The 17,472-nt window shown below is 33.5% G+C and overlaps 1 protein-coding gene across 2 annotated transcripts in view; it reads left to right on the forward strand.

Annotated features, from left to right (window-relative positions):
- Nucleotides 1-16,630, forward strand: part of LOC132906733 (synaptotagmin 1) — a 32,169-nt gene extending 15,539 nt beyond the window's left edge. The window contains exons 2-9 of one of the 2 annotated variants that reach the window (XM_060959206.1): nt 6,183-6,309; nt 6,396-6,512; nt 8,007-8,152; nt 8,240-8,332; nt 9,096-9,290; nt 9,395-9,571; nt 10,152-10,403; nt 11,510-16,630. In XM_060959206.1, coding sequence (XP_060815189.1) covers nt 6,186-6,309; nt 6,396-6,512; nt 8,007-8,152; nt 8,240-8,332; nt 9,096-9,290; nt 9,395-9,571; nt 10,152-10,403; nt 11,510-11,704 — 1,299 coding nt within the window. In that variant the 5' untranslated portion in view covers nt 6,183-6,185 and the 3' untranslated portion in view covers nt 11,705-16,630. Of the gene's footprint in view, nt 1-6,182; nt 6,310-6,395; nt 6,513-8,006; nt 8,153-8,233; nt 8,333-9,095; nt 9,291-9,394; nt 9,572-10,151; nt 10,404-11,509 lie in introns of both variants that reach the window. The other variant, XM_060959197.1, reaches the window with a different exon arrangement.
- Nucleotides 16,631-17,472: the final 842 nt, after the last annotated feature.

Raw genomic sequence — 17,472 nt, forward strand, 5'->3', positions numbered from 1 at the left:
TTTAATTTTTGCTTTTAATATTGAAGAAAGTCTACAACATGACAATCAGGTGTCAATTTCCAACTTTAGAAAGAATATATTTCGCGTGTACCAATCTGATAAAATGAAATGTAGAGAAAACATAAAATGGAATAATGAAACGTAATCATATGGAGTATGTTTTCATACTCCACGGTACGTAATATCATCGCGTAAATGCAACGTAAAGAAGACGTCTTATCGAGAGGAAAGGAATGATAACCAAGTATATATGTAGGCAAAGAGGGAAAAGTTATCGCGACACGAACATGCCAGTGGGCTAAAATAATTCTTTGCTATATTCTCTGCAAGATCTTATTGCTTGTGTTTCCTGGCTTATTGCTTTCCCTTTTACGTAGTCAGGAATCCTCTCTCTCCCTAGCGCATCAGCCTGCTCCGTAGTTTTTTTTTTTTTTTTCTCCCCTTAACGCACGCCCACGCAACTCTTCTCAGTGGCAATTTCCCCTTGCGTCCTCGAACTTAGTTCAAGGTGACATTCTATGGATGAGAATAGAGAATCTTACGAGATACTCATTGTTATTTCTGGCATACCGCCATTTTATTTCTACGAATGGGGCGCCATCGAGTCTTCCTTCTCTCGAACGATTCCTTTTTCCCCCCTGTAAATAAGCTGCTGCGTATTAAGTTTGTTGGAAAGTTGTCATAAAGGGATTTTTCTGAGCTTAGGCAAAATATACTGAAGCGAATAAAACGACCTATCGCATTAGAACATTCAGGAAAAATGCGATAAACTTGATAAATCATTAGGAAATTATGAAAATTCATAACAAGTGTTATCTCACATAACGCTTTGGAAGCGTGAAAAATTAACATGTTCAGTGTTAGTAATATTAACATTAACAAATAGCCACCGCATTCGAAATTTTGAAAACGAGTAATAACGAAAATTATTCAAACTTATATAAAAATACATTGTTCGAGGTTTATAGCAAAATTGTACAGTATTATTTTTTCATCACTCTTATAGGATGAAATATATGTGAATCATTAAGATTCCCAATGCTTAAGAAGAAAGTAAAACATCCTACAGAGGATTAACAGGATTTCATGCATTTAATAATTATTTGAAGATCTAATGAGAGAAGACGTAGCTTAATGGAAGAGCTTAATGAAAGTCAAATAGAAACGTACAAGGAGATTGCATTCGATGAGATTGCAGCTACTACAGTAAGGACGAAGAAAGTTTCGTATATATAGCTGGAGCAAAGTCAATTGATCGCTCAAAGCCACTTAAATAATGTCACAAGATCACAACTGATCGTATCCTTTGTGACTTTACTATATATTTCGTCCGTGTTTGAGATAGTATGTGAATATACATATCGATAAAATTAGAATTGAAGGTAGAGAAGATGCTACCATACTTCCGGTGAAGGACAATAGCTCGAACAAACACTCGTCATAGTTAAATACAAACTTGTTAGAATTGGTCGCGTTACAGATCGTTTATATCAACAATGGTTTCTCGTTTTCTCAATAAATCCAAATTTCTGGAATCTCTTTTAATTATACAAAATGAAATCTTGTCTACGTAAATGTCAAAAATATTTTTAAAAAGGCAAAGAAAGATATGAAACATTGATTTTCCATTACAAATAAATAAATATGACAGATATTATTTCTGTTTTTCCTGTAGTATTTATATTTTTATTAGACTTTTAGAAAGTTATTAAGTATTATATATATATATATATTTTTTGTTACGTCGACCGACTCTCTACTTAACCAAGGCCACCCACCGCGGGCAAGATGGCATCCAGATATCCACACATCCTTATTGCGTACTCTCAATAGTCTTAAGGACCGACCATACATCTTAGAAATTTTCTAGCTAAAGTCCTTCAGAGCGAACAAATATCTTTTTACTAAAGCATTTTCTAAGGTTTATTATTTACTACGAGAAGACACGGGAAAGTTAGTTTTTCTCACGTACGATGCGTCCCACTATCAAATTTCTATCGAGGGCGGCTAAGATCCTTTCTAGTTCACCAACCTTCTTATTATCCAATCAGAAACAATGTTTACTGCCCTCACTTTCCTAACCAGAAATGTCATCAACAAATCCGATGGCCCCGTGCGCTAGACACACCCATCCCTAGTTTTCCTCCGACACAGCATCGTCACTAAACTTCACTTATTCTTCACAGTTAGAATAGTCAACACATGTCTGTAACGGGTTTCTACCCTTAAATATCACCCTTACTTAACTTGTACCTACGCATCATCGTAACTACCCTCTTTTACAAAGTTGTTGGAATAAACATTATTTCATACGTGTTAATTCAGTGTAAACTCAATTGAACCACCCTTACTATTCTAATAGCAATAAGGGGATCGATCATATTTATATATATATTGCATTTCAATCATACATATATATATTTCAAATACTATATATATATATACTATATATATAATGTATTTACTTAATAACTTTCAAAAAGCGTAATAAAAATATAAATGCTACAGGATATATATATATATGTATATATATGTACATTACAATTACACTTTTTGAAAGCTATATATATATATATATATATATATTCAATATATATATATTTTTTCAATTTATACACTATACATTTATACACTTATACACTATATTTATCATTTATCATATATATATATAGTGTATAAATTGAAAATAAATTGTATAAATTGTATAAATTGTATAAATATTATAAATTGTATAAATTGAAAATAAATAACGAATTCGTTAAAATTTGACAAAAACATAAAAATTATTTTGCGTTACGTAACAAACAATTATCTGGACTCTTGCTTTCAGGCAAAATTTGCACTTTCCATAAATTTTGAAAACCTTTGTCCCATCATAGATACGTCCTTAATATCGCAGATTTCAAGTAACCTTTTGGAACGAGCTTTCAAAAAGCACGGAATAAACGCTCGCTACAAAGACCAGCCGATGGACGTTTTCACATTTGCTAATTAAAAATCAGCCGTAGGCATACTGTATGCATTCGAGCACCCGAGGGAATAGAAAAAAAGAACCCGGAAGCAAGAGAGGCCGTTACAGAGTTAATGCACGCGATGGTTGCGAATCCGATACAATCAATCTATGAATGAAAAACAGTGTCGCTGATAATATAATTGACAATTGATATTTGTTATAAATATTTCTTTTTAATATATTATTAAACTGTAGGAGATTTATTTTTTTCTCTTGACTTGAATTTTTTCCTAGTATCTCACTTCATTCTGAATGTCATTCATTACTTCCTTTCTCCTGCCTTATTGCGCAATTTTAGTAATTGTATTTTATTAAGAAAGCAACTCCGTTAGTCACATTGCTCTTTCTTGAATTCTCTATTTTATCAAATTTAAATTTCCTATTTTGCTCTGCACTGTTTTACTATGAGAAAACAATTTTCTATTCGCTAACGAGAGCTATATTCTAAAGAAAATAAATTCCATATCCTGGCTTTCATTTATTTATGTCTCCGATATTACACATTTTATCACTGCACGAGTTTTCATACAAAAATATGCTCTGATATATAACACCGTTGGTATTATATCATAAATCTTGAAAAATCTACTACAGTTGCCAGACTATGATACACATGCGAACTTAATCTTCGCATGCGGAAGTGTAGCGTTGATTGTAAAATCTCGTAGCGCTCGTATCGTAATTACGAGTTCCGCTTCTGTAGTATGAAATTATGATTCAGTCCATTAAAACGCAGGAAATATAACATTGAAATTCCAATAGATCATAGCTTGTATAGTTCGTGGAAAATTTTTATTTTTTTCTTTCTTTAAATTTAGTCGCATGTTTATGAGTAAATGTGGTTTGCGTGACAGTTTTATGAAATGCACGTGAAGTCGAACTATTTTCTAGAACGAATTACCAGTGTGAGCTGTCGTGATATTGACATGACAATTTTCAAATATTATCCTACTTTGAAATTAAATAGTGACTATGATTAAGTGGTGATTAAATATGACGATGACATATGAAAGATTTAACGTTGCATAATTGTGGAGAAAATTCGTAAAGAAATGAACTTTTTTCATTGACAAAGGACAAGGGATAATTGAAATATATTCGCGTGAAAAATTGTTGCTGAAGGTTTAAGAATATCGATAACAATGAATGAAATGAATAAATGGAACTTTACGCTCCGTTTTAATAATTAAAATCGAAAAGAATTTATTTCTTAAAATTAACTGAGCTAAATAACAAAGTTTCCGATCGATACAGACAGATCTGTCTATGTCATTTAACCGATATCAATTATTTCAACTGTATCTGTCAGTTCAAATGGAAGAAAAAAATATCTCCAAAAAGTCACAACGTACGTCAAGGCTTCAACGTGAAAATAAAATATCATAATAAAAGTTTCTGGTTTTGTTAAACTAATACACGTTATGATAAAAATCTATAGTTATCTGAAACTGAAATATTATAAATTAATATCAACAAATTCGCGCGTGATCAACGTGATGAAGTTGAGAAAAAACAACTGGAAGGGATTAAAAATCTAAAATAAAGCAAGAAATATTAAAACGTATTAAAAAATATCATTTAAAATTAAAACAAGGAATCACACTGAGTTTTGGAAACTCGTAATTCCTTTTCGATAATTAAATTTAAGAATCTTAAAAAATTAGAAGAATTCTAATTATAATAAAAATTTTGATCAAAGAATATAATTCGAAGAATATAGTTTCTCCCAAAGCAAGTAAAACATTTTAAATCGACATACACCACAGGACAAATTAAGAAAAGAAACCTACTTTATTCTACTCGGTTCCTTTCGAGCTAAATTTTGCTTCGGGGAATGCGCTTACGACTAACCGGATCTTGGCCTGTATGAAAAGAGCGACAAAACTTTGGAAAAGAATTGCAAGCGAGAATAGAATTCAAGATTTCTCGTGGTTTTCACCACCAGCTTTATCTCGATAGTGAGTTTCGCATGAAAGAATTTTACTGCTTTACGAAGAACGGTTATTTTTTTCGATCGGGAGTCCATGACACACTTAAAAAATGCATTAAAAGTGGTGTTGCTCGAGTTCGTGCCAACACTTCGGTTGGAGTGTGTTAAAATTAAATATACATACTCGCATGATGATAAAAATTCTTTTTTATTTTTTTATTTTTTTTTCTTTTTTGTCAGGCTTTCGCCTAGGGAAAAAATGATAATATTAGAAAAGTATATAAATAGATGTTGCATACATAACAATATTTCTTTGATATAGTGTTGTTTGTACTATCCGTTTAAGTATTATTTCCATTCCTATTACTAGTAATTAATATTATATTATCCTAAATGAAGGTATGCTATCCTAGTACTCTCGAAAAATTTCTCTAATTTTCATTGCACTCTGTATGAAGCAGTGGAGTGTTTTATATTCTCCTTGATGATCACGATAATAAAAATTTAAGCTTCATTTGAAAATTCAGAATACAGAATTGTTTGAATTAAGGTTCTCTAGAATATCCACAAACGAAAGAATCGATTATTTTCTTAAAATATCATTGACGACAACCATGTAATTTCGAACTTACTTTTTTTTCTATTTTTTTTTCTATAGGACAACTATTTATGGACCCGTTTTTATAACATTGTACACATGTTTTCTGCCAAATGATAAGCAAATAACATTTTTATTTTGGAAAATATTCTAGGCATTAAATTTTAGTGCCATTAGGATATACATAAAAATGGTTGAGAAACACAAAATTAATATATATACAGAATTCCAAATCAGGCAGTAAATTTACTCTACATACTGTGACGAACAGAAGAAAGTTTATAAAATAAAGACTGCAAGGAGACATAATTTCGCAAAACGGATTTATATTTAATAAGAACAACGAATATCATAGAATAGATGACTGTTATCAGTACGATAAAAAATGTTTAATACAGAAGTTACTAATATTCGCAATATATCGATTTTAAACTTTCCTTTATCCGCTACTGTACAGTATTACAGAATCGTAGTTATCAAGTTGGTTATCAAAAGATATCAACGTTGAAAACTAGGGAGCGCCTTTAGATCGATTTTGGTGAATTGATCGTGTATTATAAATTGACAAGAAAAAAGTTTACGATAACAGAAAAGTGTATATGTATTAAAATGTTTATTTCATTTACTTGTATTCTTTACAGAAAATGCCTGCCATCTACAAAAGAGAAGCGGAGAAGGTTCCGGAAGAACCGCAACCGCAACCGGTGGAAGAGATGCTTGAGTCGACGCTAGAGACTTTTGTGAACACGGAGGAGGAAATAAAAGAAGGTAAATCTTTCTTCGCTTTGTCTTTAAACATGAAGATCGTGTCACATTTTCCACGGTACAATAACTAAAGTTATATAATCGTTTAGTTGGCACAGAAGCGGTGACCGAAAAAGAAACATTGGAGACTCAAATGGAGAATCTCGGCGTTGAGCTCGCGGAGGAAATGGGAATACCAACATGGGCACTCGTAGCGATCCTAATAGGTAAAAGCAAACGGTCGTGTGTAGATTACTCTTATTATTTTATCCGCCAAAAGATTGACCACCACGCAAAGTAAAACGAGCTACATTTTTTAAATAAAGACACTTACGTTTCTTTTTAGAAAATCTTGATGTACAACAATCGTAATTTTTTAGATACTAATTTTTTTTTAATGTCTGGGATCCTTAGATTCTTTGCTGCAATAATTTTGAAGTCTTGTAACTTCTCTTTCTCTCAAAGTCTCTAAAACTATGAATTATTACAAGTTTCTTTTTAGATGCAAATTGAGTACACTTTAATTGGTAAGACATGAGGTGTATATATTGTTATAAATATTAAAAATAGAATTATTTGTAAATTGAAAAGGAAGAAACTATAAACGAAAAATTAATCTATATGCTAAAAGCAGAAACTTTTTAGTCTTTCTGGTATGATATTGAGAAGTTTGAAGGCTTCAAATTGAAGTTTCGCGTGGTAGCCAATAAATAAGAGACATAGATCTATTGATTACTACAATGGCACACAAAAATTCTCAAATAAGAGTAGATCTCATCCGATAAAATTCAAAAATAATACAAGTAAAAGATAGTAAAAACATTTCCATATTTAACATGACTATAAAAAATTGTATTAATATAAAAATAGCAAAATATAAATCCCGTACCCCTTTCTGGAAAAACAATCGTCACTGAAACATTTTACTCTTTCAGATAATTCAAACAACACATAACATGCTCCAAACATTAATCACGCAAATTTTCTTTGTTTCAGTTGCATTAAGTGTTGACGACACTCGAACATATCACATTTTATTTTTATTATATAATATCACATACATATATATACCTATGTAGTTCATAATCTAAATCAAAATCACATACATTATACAGGCAGCACCAAAATAAATATATAAGTAAAGGAAAATGATAGAATTAACAAAATCGCTTTCGCGCTTCCGAACTGCGCTTGCATAGATGCAAAACAAGCATACAGTACAATGTAAAAATTTTGGACCACTAAAAACTGAAATTGTTCGCATAAATATATATCACTATTCTGATTTTGATCTAAATTTGCAAAGTTTTTCAGAAATCGTTTAAGAACGATATGATTCAAGAATTAAAAATTCCCTTTAAAAATGTTGATTAATTCAAAACAATTAACATATTGTGATCCATTCACAAATGCAAGGACACTTATGGAAAGATGAAATGAAACTGAAAAATAAATTATGCCGAAATACATCAAGAATTATTTCATTCGAAGATTACAGAGAATCTATAATGATTCATTTTCATATAACAAGTGAAAACGGTTTCTCACAACATGAATAATAGTTATCGTGAAACTAGCGAGGATGAAACGCTATTGGTCTAAAACTTTTGCACGATACTTTATTAAGAGACGCCATTTTTTTAAACATAATCGAGCTTCCACAAAGTTAGTAATTTTTTTTAATTCGATTCTTTCGATTTTTCCCTTCTTCGCTTGAGTAGCCGTAGGCGTAGTAGTTCTCGGAATCTGCTTCTGCTGCATCAGGAGATGCTGTCGCAAAAGACGATCCAAGGACGGGAAGAAAGGGCTGAAGGGTGCGGTAGACCTCAAGTCCGTGCAGCTATTAGGCAGCACGTACAAGGACAAGGTACGTACTCGGTGTTCCGTGACTTCATGTAGATGTTAGACGCACATTCTACACTCGTGGAATCCACTTCGATTTGTTAAGGTCCAGCCGGATATGGAAGAACTGACTGACAACGCCGAAGAACCGGATGAAGCCGAGAGTAAGCAAAGCGAGGTGAAACTTGGAAAACTTCAATATAAGGTACGATTTTTAAGCTACGATATATTCGTCATTGATCTTTTAGTCTTCAATTCAAAAAGAAATTCTTGTAATTTGTAATTCGAAGTTTCTCGAAAAGAATGCTAACCGATTGATGATTTCAAAGATATCATACAATACAAAGCTTGCAAAAGTATAAATTGTACGAAATGTCTAACAAGTGACATTATTCAATTGATGAGTCACGTAGAGTTTTTCATATGATTTCTATGTGTACAGCCGAAAGTTGAAAAAAACGTTTAAAAAGTGTTATTTAAAGTTAGTGTAACTTCTTAATCGGGAAGGACGAAATATTTCATCGCGTCAAATAAACGACCCTATTGGATATGACGACATAGTTCATCGTAACAAAATGTCGTATGGAAGTAATTACCTGTTTTAAATGTAGCCATTTCAACATAGGCAGGAAAATATTCTCCGTGAAGAGGTTAAGAGCTAGATCTATTTATATAAAAAAAAGGTCAGCGTGCGAGAAGTAGATGGGAATTTCCGTGGCTTTATCTATTAAAATATTTTTAAACGAATACAAAGAGCTTCTCTTCATAGAATGTTCAATAGCGGTATATCTGTGTGTAATCAATGCACGACGTAAGCTCCTGTCTCCGTCACTTTCTTTTAATTTGCTACAGAGAAAGATACAGTGAACAAAAATAGAACGCATCTGATAAATCAATTGTCAAACAAATTTTTGAGAAATATTTCGCCGATAAAATCTATTAATACGTCGACGAAACGACTTTTACAGCTCGAATACGATTTCAACACGAATAGCTTGGCAGTGACTGTGATACAAGCCGAGGAACTACCAGCTTTAGACATGGGTGGCACTTCCGATCCTTACGTCAAGGTTTACTTGCTACCGGACAAGAAGAAGAAATTCGAAACGAAAGTGCACAGGAAAACGCTCAATCCGGTCTTCAATGAGACTTTCACGTTCAAGGTCAGTCTCGTTTTCTCTTCAATTGCTTTGTCTCGACGACTATTCAACGAAACGCAAACGACTTTTTCTTTTGCTTTTTCTGACGGTACACAATCGCCTTTCAGAGCGTAGCATACGCAGACGCTATGAACAAGACGCTTGTCTTCGCGATCTTCGACTTCGACAGGTTCTCCAAACACGACCAGATCGGTGAAGTGAAGGTTCCTCTGTGCCAAGTCGATCTGGCTCAGACAATCGAGGAATGGAGAGAACTACAGAGCGTTGAGGGCGAAGGGGGCCAGGTAAATTTGTTTTAATACTTTTTGTAAATGTAAGAAAGATGTATTGAATTGAATAGGAACTAAATTAACTCGTAAGAATAGATAATTTTTAAGAATTATCTAAGGATTTTTGTTCATGACGTATATCAATGGATACTACTGCTTAAAAGCACGTAGATACTTGATTATTTTTAATAGAATATGATTTATTTACAAAATTACACATTGTCTTTCGATACTATATTATGGAAATTATTTTTTCAACAATTTATCACTCATAATTTATTTCTATCTTTTCGAGAAATTTGTCTTTAAAAATTGTACAGTATTCAAGCTGTAATCTCTTTTTCATTTGTTATTAAACTTTAGTAATTTATCTCGAACTACCTGTACATTATTTTGAGATACGAAGTGATTTTTAATATAACGAAACTGTCTATTTATTTGCTAATAATTTGAATTGCTAACAAAAACAAGTATCCAACGCCTTTTTAGAGCTAATAAAAGGGTGTTTTTTATCAATTACGTATAATTATCGTTCAAAACGATTGCTTCAATATTCGTATGAATAATAAAGTTGATGTAAGTTTATCAATTACAGGATAACAAATTGGGTGACATTTGTTTCTCGCTACGTTACGTGCCCACGGCTGGTAAATTAACGGTGGTCATCCTGGAAGCGAAAAATCTGAAGAAAATGGACGTCGGTGGCCTGTCGGATCCTTATGTAAAGATCGCTTTGATGCAAAATGGCAAAAGATTGAAGAAGAAGAAAACGTCCATCAAGAAGTGCACTCTTAATCCGTATTACAACGAATCGTTCACATTTGAGGTACCCTTCGAACAGATACAGGTACGAATCATTGAAATTTCTCTATTACCACCCGTTTATTTCGTACCCTTCATTTGACACGGTCCACAGACACAGGTAACAGTAACAATACACCACTTCTTCTATTCTTGCTACATTAATTAGCACATTTTTTACTTTTTCTATTATCTTTTAGACAACAGCCACGACAATAATTTTATTTCTAATTTTTTTTGTACCTCCATAGCGTAAGAAGTTTGTTTAAATACTTCAAATCCATTGCAAACGGATAATTTAAATATTATTGGTATAAAAACGAGTTTACTGAGAGCGAGATTAAATGATCCGTATGTAATGCGTTAATAAAATACCCTACATAAAGTGCGAACAATATAGTGCAAGCAGTTTTTACTTGCGTAAATAATTTTGTTATAAATAAACAAGAAAGCTCTTTCTAACTTCTATATTTGAAAAAAGAGAAGCACTAAAATGTTATCTTCTTGATTTTTCTATATTTCACTGTTTATTCAAAAAAGGGCCAAAGGTGCTTTATGAAGGGATTGATTTTCTACAATTTTCAAAATACCGTACTTCCGAATTGTAAAAAGCGTTTTTATAATATACAATATATGCTCTGCTACGTTTATATCGTGTAAAGAGTTGCTATCTTTTTTCATACGAGCTTAAAAACGTCGCTTAGAAGCTTTGCATGTTCCTCGAATCGAAGGTAAAACGTGTCTAAAGAATGAACATCTCTAAACTAAACAATGTAAGTTCTATTAAACAAGCTCTGCTTATCACTTGCATACGCGCATATTTTTCTATATTTATTATTAAAAATTCTGCATCCTAAATAATGATATGAACTATATTATACAATTGCTATTTCTGTAGACTAGTTTTCTAAAAAACCATAAATTCCTTCCTCTATATCTTTATCATATGTACATATATATGCATACATATATATATATATTTTCGTATTTTTCATATAAATATTCCATTTACCATTGACCGATATTTCCATTTCTAATGGAATTTATGGCTTCTTGCCATATTTTTACATTACGATTCGGAAGTTATGGTGAGAGAAAGAAAAAACATCCACTGTGAGAAGGCAATGCACTAATGCGTGATTTCGCGTTTAGAAAGTGCAATTGGTTGTCACGGTAGTCGACTACGATCGTATTGGCACCTCAGAACCCATTGGGAAGGTCGTCTTGGGGTACAACGCGAGCGGAACAGAATTGAGACACTGGTCCGACATGTTGGCATCCCCGAGACGTCCTATCGCTCAATGGCACACGCTTAAGGACCCCGAAGATGGAGACAAGAAGGATTAAGAGATCGTTGAGAGATGTCCAGCATAAAGGTAATGCACACCAAATGGTTCTAAGCAGATGCGACAAATGTACAGAAGCATTATCTTGTTTCGTTTCGTTCCATTCCGTTTTTGCTTTCGCCCCCATCTGATAAACTCTATACATATATATGCACATATGTATATGTAAAACAAAACGCATCTACATACACATACATATATATGTATACGTACTTTCCAACGATATCCGTGGACGTTGTACCGTAACGAGAATGCAGGATTTTTTCTGAACAAAAGGAAGAAAGGAAAAGCTAGAAAGAGAAAGAAATGAAAGAGGTGCGGAGGGGAAAGAAATTGAAGGGAAAGAAGCGGGGATGCGACCATCTCCCCGATGTAATCGATCGACTTTATTCGAAGAAAAAAATAATCCGTGCACGAGAATAAAAGTGAAATATATAGATGTGAGAGAAAGACAGAGCGAAAGGGTGGGAGAGAGTGTGAGCGAGTAAAGTACGAAGAGAAAGAGAAAAAAAAATTACAAGAAACAAAGGAAATATACTTTAGTAGATATTAACGATCTATTATTAAAACTAAACAACAATAAAATACCATCAAGAAAGGTTTTAGTATTAAATAATAATATGTTCTCATGGAGTGTAGCGTCTTGTATATACGTATTATCTACCATTACCTTTTTCTGTAGATGTAACAATTGAACGATCTTCAAGTAAACGCGTCCTCTTCGAGGTATCTCGAGACGAAGCATTGAATACTTTTTGCAAAAGATGTCCTGACTTCCATATACGAACTCCGATCGATAGTCTGCAGAATATGTTTCCTTTCTTGCCATTTTTAATTGGTGGTAACATTTCATAAGATGTTTTATATAAGATATTAAATGCTGTTAATCTTATTAGATATTATATATTTATATATATAAACATATAAATGTATGCTATATATTCTATGTATATAGTATACGCGGAGATATATATAGACGTATAATGTGTATACGGTGTAAATTGTGTATTGAATTGCGTGAGTTATAATAGCAGTACAATTTTATTTAAGGAAAATGTTGGCGATGCTTTGTATTTACCGATCGATAATACATGTTCATGTAAAAGATTCGTACGATTACAGTTACGATTGCATTATAATCGATACGAGTAACAGAGTAACGAAATAAGATAATTTCATTATCGTTTGACCGTCGTTGCATTATTTGTTTCATACGAGTAACACGACCTTTTATATCTTTATTGCCTATATTTAATTAACAGTCGTTTCACTTTCGCTTGGACCACGTAACTAACTAACCATGGAGACTACGATCGAATTAGTTTCGTGCAAAAAAGACAATGCTTTCGATCGCGATAGCTTCGTAAAGTAACGATCTTAGATTATGCGTTATCTGTACAGGGAACTCAGCCGATCGAAGCGAATCGACAGATCGGCGGGAAATTCAAAAATTTCTTCCAATAAGAGAAACGAAACGTATATGCTTAAACACGGTCTCGCTCGCAGCGATGTGCCACAGTAGTTCTTGTTGCAGCAGCATCCTTCGATTATAATATATTCTTACTAGTATCTTTTCGTAATTTCCTTACTTTATGAACAAAACTGTTATAGTCGATGGTTGCGAATGGTGCTTCGTTTGCGAGTGAATTGGGGCAAAATTAAGAGACGTTTCGATCGTTGAGTTCTTGAAATTGAATCTGCGCAATTGCCAGTGAAATCGAGCATAGCGCGAAATAAATGGCATGTCTCGATCCGTATACGCTCGATTTCCCCTCGATTCCGCATGTTCATCCCGAGTATACATACGCGTGTACGTGAAACTGTAAACATATTGGTATATATACATATTATATATACATTTACCACGTGTTATATATGCAGATATTGTTATTGTTTTTCGATATGTAACGGGCCTACCGATTGTATAACTTACGTTATCGTTCCGTTAAACTATTTCTCGGATAATAAACATAAGAGGTTGGAAGGAAACTAAACAAAACAGAGTAGTGACGAGTTCACGGTGATTCTCTATGTATCTTGGAAATTGGAAAAAAAAAGAAAATAAAAGAAGGAAACACGGTTCGAAGAGAAAAACACGTATATCCATGATACATACGTTTCAAAGCAAACTTAACGAAATAATTACGAGGACGTCCCGAGATTTAACAAAGCATTATTATTATTATTATTATTATTATTATTATTATTATTATAAATATATATTATATACTATATGTATTCTTCGAGAAAAGATAAAATCAATTGTTAGAAAACTAACTTTATACAGTATTAACTGAGTTTGACTGCTATAAAAAAAAAAGGAAATTCATATATTTTATTGCATCGTTGACCTTGAAGCTTCGAATTTGACTGAATGAAAAGAAAGAAAACAGGTTGATAGATACAATAAACGTAGCGTTTTTTTGCGTGTGACACGTGTCCCGAGAACTAACGAAGGAAGAACACGTTGTTAAAAGCCCACACGAGAGAAACTTTCCTCGATGAAAACGATAACTATTTCCGTCAGTCTAAATCGACAGCTATCTACATATAGTTTGTGACTTATAGTGAATGATGAAAAAAAAAAAAGATACCCAAATGTAAACGGGCCTTAACGCTTTTTCGAGTTGTCCTTCCCCACACTACTCATCGCCGAAGATGCATAGAAAACTTTGTAAATATCACGCCATGAACATTTCAAAGACACTAATATTTGATAATCATATATAAGTCCATTTGGGTTATGTTCTCATGATAGAAACTAGACGTCATTTGATTCTCAATACGATTCGATGTTTCTTTATTTCGTGTCCGTTCAACGTAGTACAGTGTACTCTACGATTCGCCTAATGACAACAAGTAAAACAAAAAGATATTTGCACGCAAATCGACCCGCATTAATCATGTAACGATATCATTACTAATAACGACATTAGTAATAACGTTAACTATACGTACATATATAAAAAAGAAAGAAGATAATGTATCGTGAGAAGAAGAATGTCAGGTGTATTTGAAGATTTCGTAAAGGTTATGATTCACATGATCGTTACGAAATCCTGCGTACGTCACGCCTGTTCGAGTTCGAATACGAAACGTGTATAAAAAGAAACGAAAGAAGATAGATATCAAGGTAAAAATCTCGAAACAAAACACGGATTTTCCTCCGTACGTTTCCAAAATCTTACATGCTATTCCAGTGATATATCTACCTGCTATGTATCGGTTATATCATACAAACTATAATACGAAAAACCCAAACGAATTATCGATTGTTGATGACACCTAATAATATTAAGAATCGAGTTGGTGTTGCTTGGAATTTAACGTGAAAATATTCCGCTCTCGGCATTCAAATACTTAACCGCATTACATTTCGAGCAACACTAGCTTACCAAATACAGCAAATATCTGTGAATCGAATTCACGAATAAACAGACTTCTCTTGATTCGGTTAATCCTCTGTACGTTGCAAGATAAAAAGAGAACGAATAGAAACCTTTAATTAGAGACGCATATGCATAAATTCGCATTAAGGATAGATCCACTTCGAAGCCCGTGTGTTTATCGCATGTACTACTTGCGGAGAAGAACTTGATAATTTAGTCGTTGATTCATTTCTGACAATTAATTTCGGTTGAATGTAACGTTTATTATATTGACGTAATTTTAGTATAACATTAACTTCATAAGAAGAGAAACGAAACAAATATAACATCACAGTTTCGTGTGTATAATTCATTTCTATCTCTGGGCCCTTTAAAGGGGTTGTTGAAAGACTCGATGCCAGAATACGATCGCCGAGCAGAATATCTAGTCCAGACAGCAAAGTACATTAAGTCATTCGAAATAACGACGCATAATACGTACATCTTTGCCGACTAAGTTGATCAATGTTCGATAAATGTATTATGCGTTGGCATAAAACTTGTATTTAGGTTGAAAACTGCATTTACTATCCGATGTGTCGAACGTGCGTATATCAAACACTGTTTTGAGCTGCTTTCATTTACATGCTCGTTATAATTTTTTTAAGCGACAAAAACGTGTCGAGCTTACATACAATCGTCATGTAGATGGTATCCGTGAAACGCTGAGAAAATATATAAATTGCAAGAGTATTCTATCGATAGTTTATGGAATCGCGACTGTAATAGCGATTTTGATTATCTACAGATAGTTCGATAGTTCATGGCACCACTAATACAGCGTTTCAGTCGGCAAAGTAGTACGCGTTGATTCATACGTGCATCGGCGTAGGAAAAAAAGGCAGTTGTTAAATATACATAAAATCGATCATTGAAAATAACATAGGAAGTGTAGAATAGAGGTGTGTAAGTGTAGTCGTAACGTAGAGAGCGCAGATTCTTAGATTATATCATACCAATCTTCTGGATCCTGAAGTCGAAGTCTTTCTCTGAGATCGAAATCAGGATCTGGCATTCTTATCGCGCGCGAACAGCGCTTGACACACATGATCACTAAACACTTAACCAAAACTTGGTTCTATCATTTGTTCAGGACCAATTATCATAAACGATTATATCGACAGCATGTTCGAGTCATGTTATTAATGCAGCATTGTACTTAAAAAAAGGAAGAACTTTAATGAGGAAATTAAGAAGGGTTTACTGTAAAAAAAAAAAAATAAAGAAAGAAAAAAGAGAGAGATAAGCGCCGCGAGCACCCGGCATCGATCGAGAAGCTACGACGAGCGCTTGTATGTACAAGAAACGAATGTTGTTCGTTCTTTTTCTCAAGGTATATCCTATCGGTTTGTTTCGTCTAGCTTTTACATAAATGTTAAACGAAACGTCAGATCGAAAAGTCTCGACGGAATAATAACGCGGACAGTTGAGACGAATGTTGAAATTATAAGTTCTATAAACGAAAATAACATTGAAATACAACGTTACTTTTTAAATCACTTCTTCGAAGTCATCGATATCTTTTTATTTACATATCCAACCAATCAGTGTACGATGTAAGGAATGGTAACAAAAGTCAGTGACTGACGTGACTAACAATGGGACTTTGAATACTTTTACGCAGACTCGCCATTTTTTACGTGAAGCTACCTCCTCTTTTTAATAAACGTTCATCTACTTCATCCGATCAAACTCATCATCGAGGTTGCAGTTGCATTAAAGAACACGTCCAGGAGGACCAACGCTGTGTTGAACTGAATCTTATTCATACTTAGCCGACTAATCGATAATTCAATGAAATAGCGATAATCCTGAGTAAGTTCGAACAGAAAGCATTGACAAGTGTAGAGTGAAATTGGCTGCAAATGTTACGGCTATTATCGAATCGAGTACAGTTCGGGTCAACGTATCGTAATCACGTGGAAACCTACGAATGACAAAATCCGCAATAACGTGCACGCAAGCGACAAAGCAAACTTGCTGTAATTATCTTCGGAGGCGGAAATACCGTACCGTTTTATGACTATTATCGGTGCCACTACCAGTGTCCACGTAACGTCTAAATAGTGCCTTTCATTGCTTTCGAAATGATTTCCGTGTGTACCGCCACTGATGTATGACAATCGATCGATGTCGTCGTTCTCGACGTGACGTAAAAAAGCGTTATGCTATATAAATACAATGAAGAAAACATGGAAACACAATAGGGAAACTAATCATCGAACGAGGCTGGAATATATCGGTAATATAATAGGTAAAAAAGTGGAACTATCGATTGGCACGATTATCGATAAATAATCATTAACATAATAGATTACGAGTAATTACTGAAATGAACGTG

The sequence above is a fragment of the Bombus pascuorum genome, chromosome 1, assembly GCF_905332965.1.
Source record: "Bombus pascuorum chromosome 1, iyBomPasc1.1, whole genome shotgun sequence".
NCBI classification, from domain to species: Eukaryota; Metazoa; Arthropoda; class Insecta; order Hymenoptera; family Apidae; genus Bombus; species Bombus pascuorum.